General features: G+C 47.2%; 1 protein-coding gene across 1 annotated transcript in view; it reads left to right on the top strand.

The window, feature by feature from the left end:
* The first annotated feature begins 3,662 nt into the window (after positions 1-3,662).
* The window catches only part of FAM20A (FAM20A, golgi associated secretory pathway pseudokinase), a 15,021-nt gene continuing 11,141 nt past the window's right edge, over positions 3,663-7,542 (top strand). Inside the window, exons 1-3 of the mRNA XM_006912416.3 lie at positions 3,663-3,963; positions 4,641-4,691; positions 6,137-6,215. Coding sequence (XP_006912478.1) covers positions 3,663-3,963; positions 4,641-4,691; positions 6,137-6,215 — 431 coding nt within the window. The remainder of the gene's footprint in view (positions 3,964-4,640; positions 4,692-6,136; positions 6,216-7,542) is intronic.

Genomic DNA, 7,542 nt, shown 5'->3' on the forward strand with positions numbered 1-7,542 from the left:
TCCCAGGTCACATCTGCATTTGCTTTACCAGCAAAAGGCACAGAACACAGACTGGCTGCTATTTTGTTGTTGTTTTTCCAGCTTTACTGAAGTATAATTGACAAAAAACTTTGCATATGTAGGGTGTACAGCTTCCTATGTTGATATACGTCTACTCTGTGAAATAACCACCACGATCATGCTAACTGACATATCCATCACCAGTTACCACTCGCATATGTGCGTATGGTGAGAACTCTTAAGATCAGCCACCCTTCTGGCAGATCGTGAGACTATAATCGCATTGCTGTGTATGAGATCTCTAGAACACACTCATCTTGCATGAGGAAACCCTGTACCCGCTGACCAGCATCCCAACCCCCGACCCCAGTGCCTGGCACCCACCATTCTGCTCTCCGCTTCTGCGAGTTTGACTAATTTAGATTCCACGTGTAAACGAGATCATACTTCTCAGGTTCCTAAACAATTGGGGAAATGACTATCATGAATGTAAAAGATCATGATGGACTCCTTCTTTGTTTCCATGACTTTCCATGACTCCAATTTGGGAGTTACTTGTACAGGAAGAGAAAGTAGAGACAGGTGTCTCACAGATGACTCTTGGTTTGTCAATATTTCTCTGCTTTGTTTTCACCCTCCTGGCTAAAGAAGTACTCTGCCACGTCGTTCAAAAAATAAAATAACTAGAAACTCTTTTTTTTTTCAACTGGTCAAGAGTAGCTCGCTGTCCGTATACCTAATTACCTTTTTAGGGAGAAATGCTCTCACCGATTTCTGAAATGACAAAAATCAATATTGTGTAAGTCATGTTTTGCATGTTAAGTGAGTGTTCTCTACAGATAAAGGCAGTAGGGTAGAGGAGTGGAAAAATAAAATTCATATTGTCATGGATGTGATATTTGTTACCCCACCAAATTCATAAGCTGGAGCACCCCGCGCCCCGCCCCCCGCAAGGTGATAGTATGTGGAGGTGGGGTCTTTGAGAGGCAATTAGGTTTAGACGAGGTCAGGAGAGTGCTTTCCCCACGATGAGGTTAGTGTCCTTATAAGCAAAGAAAAGACACTAGAGTTTGCTCTCCTCTCCACGTGAGCTCATGGTGAGAAGGTGGCCATCGGCAAGCCGGGAAGTGAGTCTGCCAGCAGCTTGAGCTTGGACTTCCCAGCCCCCAGAACTGTGTGAGAAATGAAGGTGGTTTAAGCCGCCAGCCTGTAGTATTTTGTTACGGCAACCGGAGCAGAATAACATACATCCACTGCTGGCAAATTCTTATCTCGGCCCTCAGAGAAGCTGGTCAAAGGGAAAATGAAAGTATGTAACCGGCTGATAGAGACAAGTTTAATAAAAGCCTGTGGATGGTGGAAACGTGCTCAGATGGGAAGGTCCAGCTACATACAGTTGCCTTTTGATGTCGACAGCTCCCTCTCCTAATTCCCTGGCCTGTCTAGAGGAGAATTTTCTAGGTGGACCTTACTTGTGATTAGTGGCGAAGATTGTGGGTGAACAAGTATTATGGACTGAACTGTGTCCCCCCAGGGTTCATATATTGAGGCCCTAACCCCCAATGTGACTTAAGGTGGTACTCAAGGTTAAATGTGGCCAGAGCGTGGGGCCCTAATCCAATAGGACTGGTGTCCTTCTAAGAAGAGGAAGACACACCAGGGATGCTCACACAGAGGAAGGGTCACAGGAAGACACAAAAGGAAAGGAGGGGGCCGCCTACGAGCCGAGGAGAGAGACCGCAGGAGAAACCAAACCCGCCAGCACCGTGCTCCTGGACTTCCACCTTCCAGAGCGGTGAGAAAATAAATTTCTGTAGTGTAAGCCAACCGGTCTGTGATATTTTGGGGGGGCAGCCTGAGCAGACTAAGACAGCCTGTCAGGGTCCTTTAGCCATCAGACTGTGGACACAGTACCTAAGAGATTCAAAAGCTTTTTAAAATGCCCCAAGACCTGAACAAAGAAAATGTATTGGCGCAAGAAATGAAAACTCCAAAATCAGAACGAATTACTATACAGTTAAATGTTCACAAAAAATAAGTCAGCATTGACTCTGTTATATTACTAGATCATTCATCACAGAATTCAAAATGACAAAGGAAACTTCTAAAAATTAGAACAAAAAGAATTGAAGGTGGGGTGGACTTAAATATGTTTGATATGATATGAGGTGAAAATCTCCCAAAGTAGGGGTGCATGGTAGGTAACAAGAAGGCCAGGACCAACCGTTCCTTCACACCGGTTTATAAAAGCACGCCTCTTCCTCAAGACTGCTGACTTTCACCCAGGACAGGAAGCCTCAAAGCAGGACAGCCATGTCATTCAGCTTTATTCACACAAGGCGAAGTGAGTGACAGCTCCATTCGGCTGGGCCAGAACTGATGACCCAGGTTGGTATTCGGCACTTCCCAAACTCTTCCACTAGGGGCAGCGCAGGATAAAAACACCCTCTACCCCTGAGGGCCTGGACTGAGGCATAGCCTCAGGTGACCAAGTGACATTCTCTTTGAAAATTAGGGTTTCGTCTGAAAAAAACGATTGTGTATTTTGATTTCTTCCTCATAATATGTCTATATTTAATATAAAAGTAATTTTAAAAACTACCAATAATAAAATTTGACACTCCAAGAAGATGGGCCCTGTTTATTTGGTTATTCACTCCATCACAGACCTCAGAGGTATGGCATCACAGTTTGAGAAATACGGGTGTATAGGAACACCCAAACCCTGACCCTGTAGTTCCTCCTTCACCCCACGATCACCTTTACCTAGCTGGATGACATCATGCTGATTTTGCTTGCTTTCTGATGAGAAGGACCCCATCTTTTTATTCAAGCATCCATCTATTCAACCTTGCTCACTAATCCTCAGATATGTGTGTCCCTTGCCTGCCTCTCATAGTGCTCATATTGGCCCCAATCCGGGAGCACCCTCCACGGCTCCCCTTCAATCCAAAGACCACCCACTCGAATCCAGCTAAAGTCCACCTTCTTCCGCTGCGTCTTCCTCGGACCAATGCATCATATAATCCATATTTTCCTTCTCCAGAATGTCAAGATGTTTTAGTCCGAGTCACGCGTCTAGCAGTGGACTTACAACTGCCTTAAATTGTGCTCTGATAATTTCGTAGACACCCTTGTCTCCCAGACTAGACTCTACGCCTTTAAACGGCAGTGACGTTGCTCTTTACTTTTTCCCTTGTCCCCTGGCAGAAAAGGCTCCTGAGCGGAACAAATAGTAAATGGCCAGTTGATTCTTCTTCGGGTTGATCGATCTAACTCAGCTTCTGCCTCTACTTAAGGATCCTCACCCTCCATTCATCTCGTTCCCACCGATTACCTTCTCTACCCTCTCTCCTGACTCCTTAGGTCAAAAATATTGGGAAACATGATACAGACTTTTTAATGGGAAAGTGCACGAAGTGGCTCAGGATCACCCCCTGAGATTCCAGATTATATGAGGTCCCTAATTTTACTCTTAACCATCTGCCCTTCTCCCTCACAGGATTTGTTATGGTTTGTATTAGGTATTTGTGGATTGCGTGTGGTGTGTTAACTGTTTGCCTGTTTCACTCACTGGATTGTAAGCTCTCGGAGGGCGAACCGCGTGGCTGCTTTGCCTCCCAGGGGATGCTAAGCACAGCGCTAAGCCTGGTACACGTTAGATGTGCAGTGCTCTTGCTGAGTGCATGAAGGAATGGATGTGGAGTCCAGACAAGGCATTTCGGCAGGTCTTTGCATTCTTGTTTCTCCAATTAAAAAAAAAAAAATTCTCTTTCAGACGACACAAGATATACAAAGAGCAGCTGAACCTCACTTCCCTGGACACCCCCCTACAGCTCCGACTCGAGGCCAGCTGGGTCCAGTTCCACCTGGGCATCAACCGTCACGGACTGTACCCCCGGTCCAGTCCTGTCGTCAGCCAGCTGCTCCACGATATGAGGCACTTTCCCACCATCAGTGCCGGTGAGGCTCCCGGGATCAGACAGGATGGGCTCACTGGCTCCCAGGCAGGCTGGGTAAACCACCTCTGGTGGGGCTGCAGGGCAGACTATCAAGAGGTTGACTCTGACTCCTGATAGGAGAAAAACAGGGAAGAAACCATAGACCTTGACCTTTTCCCTTTGAGAAAGATATTACAACCATAACGTGATCACAACCCATAAAGGAGGCATAAGGAGGTGTTCCATCCACCTCATGGCTATCACTTAGCCGGTGCTTCTTTTCACCCTGGCAACTCTCTCTTGTACAGTGATCTTATGACATGAACGTAATCATTGCCACTTTACCGATGGGAAAACTGAGACACAGAGAGGCTAAGCCGCCTGGCAAGGACCCTGCCATAGGGCTGAGATTCAAACACAGGCCTGCTGCCTGCAGGTCTGTGCTGTCAAGCACTGTGACAGTCTAAGTGACACAGCAGGAGCAAAACCAGTATCAGTTTCCTGACCCAATGCTGCTGGGATGGGGCAGGCTGGGGGGCCACAGCCAGCTGCAGCTCCAGGAGGTCCCCTAATGAACAATCAAGGGCCCAGGCTGCCTTGCAGTCTCCCCTCTGGTGTGTGAACCTGTTACAGGCCCCCGTGGAGTTGGCCCTCCCAGAAGCACGACTGAGTGTTCTCACCCTCCTTCTCCCCCTGCAGATTACAGCCAGGACGAGAAGGCCTTGCTCGGGGCGTGCGACTGCACCCAGAGTAAGTGACCGGGCCCTGCACTCCTCGGTCACAGCTTTGTGAACCCCAGGACCTGGCAGCAACGCAAAGGGCCCACCGGCCACTCCATGGGGGTCCTGGTTGAGAGTCCAAAGGGCGTGACTCTCTCTGCCAAATCTCTGAGAACCCATCACGTCTCCCCTCCCCGGCACACACACAGAGAAGGCCCTTCCAAGGGGCTCTCATGTGGGACCAGCATCATCACATCATCAAGATGTTTGTGAGAAACGCAGACGCTCAATTCCCCCTCTGATCTTCTGAATCAGAGTCTGGATTTTAACAGAATCCTCAAGTGATTGGAGTACATTTCCAGATTTAAGAAGCAATTATACGGGACAACTATACAATTGCTTCTTAAATCTGAAAATGTAATCCAATCAGCAACACGTTAGAGTCGCCTGGGGAGCTTTAAAACGTGCTGAGGCGTGACCTCTGCCCCAGCAGGGTTTGACTTGATGACCTAGGATGAGGCCCGGACATGAGCATTGAAAAAACGCTCCCGATGATTCTAGTGCAGCCCAAGTGGAGAGCCACTGGGGTCAATGATTAATAGGATAAGAAAAGACAGGTGTGAGATACAGCACAGTCCCCTCAAGGTGCCATGAACTGGGTACAGTTCGGCCTGGACACTGCACAGCCCTCAGTGTGGCCAGGTCAGGCCTGGACACCGAAGTCCCCAGGCCAGTCACCGCCGGCCATGAGTAGTCTCATCCATTTACCTCAAGATACCGAATACACGTCGGAAATTTCTAAGTGTGACGTGACATGTTAAACATTTGAAAGACAGGTCTGTAGGGCCCGGAGGTCCCCTTCCCTTTAACACCTGCCATTTGCCATTTTATACAACGGGGAGGTGAGTGAGATGTTGTCCCTCGCCTCACAGGGCTCACAGCAGAGCAGGGACGATGTGGCCAGTGAGGCGCCCAGGACACGACACGTCTGGAGGCCGCACTCACTGCCACAGTCACTTGAGTGCATCTTAGGTGCCTTGCTCACCCAGCCCTGTCCCAGCCCAGGTGTACAGTCTTAAATAGGGAGAGATACAGACAAACTAGTCTAATAATGCAAGATAACAGAAGGCAGAATCAGAACCTTTAAGGGGGCCGCCGAAATGCGAAGAGAAAGAGGTCAGTTCTTAGGGGAACATTCTTTGGGATTTTCAGTGAGTGCTTATCTGGGAAAACCTGTCTTGTTGGCCTTTGTCTCATAACAGCAGAAAAGATGTCTTGAGCTCGTGGATGCACTTTCCGTGGCCTGGCACGATGGAACCTACGCTGCAGGCTTTGAAAAGCGAATCTTAGTCTTGAGGGTCTTATTAAGCAAGAGAAAAAGAGAGGGCATGAGCTGGGTTTATTGAATAAGCAGAGGGTCTCAGCCCTGGGGCTCATCCCAGAAGCATGGTTAACTCACCCTTCTCCCTCTCACAGTTGTGAAACCCAGCGGGGTCCACCTCAAGCTGGTTCTCAGGTTCTCGGACTTCGGGAAGGCCATGTTCAAACCCATGAGGTAAGTGATCGCCTTCTTCACCTTTACGCCAGCTGTGGCAGCCCTGGGGGTGTTTTAACCCCAAATTAGTAAAACTGGTCTAAAATGTTCAAGCCAATCATTTGTAGACTCTCTTTTGGGCAATCTGCCCAAAGATTTAACTGTGTGGGGATAATAACAAAAATAGTAAGAGCTAGTCCTTATCAGGTCTTTGCTACACACGTAACATGCCCACGTCTTTGAATCGTCAGCAACGTTACGAGCCAGGTACTGTTAAAATGTCCACTTTGCGGATGATAACACTGAGGTGTGGAGAGGCCAGCTCGCCCCGGCCTTCCAGCTGCAGGCCGTGGAGCCAGGATTCCAACAACTGAACACCAGGGCCACCGTCAAATTCATGCCATTATGGAGTTTTAAATTATTGTTATGATTAGTCATGCACATTCAATGTCTACTCGTAAGAAAGCCCTGGGTAAAGAGGCGAAGGAAGGGTGCTCACGGAGAAACGTGAGATGTTCGAGAGAAGCATCATGAGAATGACGATCTGCAGACTCACCACACATCATCAGATCCGTCGATTGCGTTCTCTGAGCAAAATTCTCACGCGGCATATTAGGATGTCTCTCATTTTTAAAAACTGGAAGCTAATATAGCGTGAACAAGCTCCATTTTCGCTTTGGAGAGGAAAAACTACTCACGCTGGCTGTTGTGTTTGCAGGAAAGCACACGAAGTACCAGCTTTTAAAACCTCTCCTCTGCTTTGTCAATTACGAAGTACAAAGATTGTACAAATCAACCAGTTTGCTTCCTGATATAATGCGAAAGTTTCCAGCATTAAGTCACAAAAGCCATTCTCTCTCTTCTTGTGCTGGAACACAAAGTTTAATCTGTACTTTTATAAAATTTAGTTCAAGGTGAAACATGGCATCATTTTAAAATGTACTTCTTGAAAAAAACACGCATTTCTTTCTATAGGTAACTTAAAGTAAACTTGCCCCTTATTATAAGGGAAAGTAGAAGTTGATCTTTGGATAATATCAATCATGACCACAATTAAAGGCTATATTTTGAATGTAATATATACAATATACACCATGAGAAAGCGCTTTGAGAAGCACCGATGTAAAGTTAAAATGACTTTCAAATTTAAAATCACTTGCCTGTCACATGCCATACAAAAATGAGGCAAGGATGTTTTAGGAAATTCTAAAGGGTGTCAGAGAGATTAGATGTTCTATGGCCGGAATGCAGGAATTAAAAGGAGATTAGGACACATGGCCGGCCCTTGCTGGCCTAGACATTCACCTTGGTGCTGATGGCAGGGGAGGGATGGGGGGAGGGATGGGAG

Source organism: Pteropus alecto, unplaced genomic scaffold (genome assembly GCF_000325575.1).
Source record: "Pteropus alecto unplaced genomic scaffold, ASM32557v1 scaffold134, whole genome shotgun sequence".
In the NCBI taxonomy this organism is placed as follows: Eukaryota; Metazoa; Chordata; class Mammalia; order Chiroptera; family Pteropodidae; genus Pteropus; species Pteropus alecto.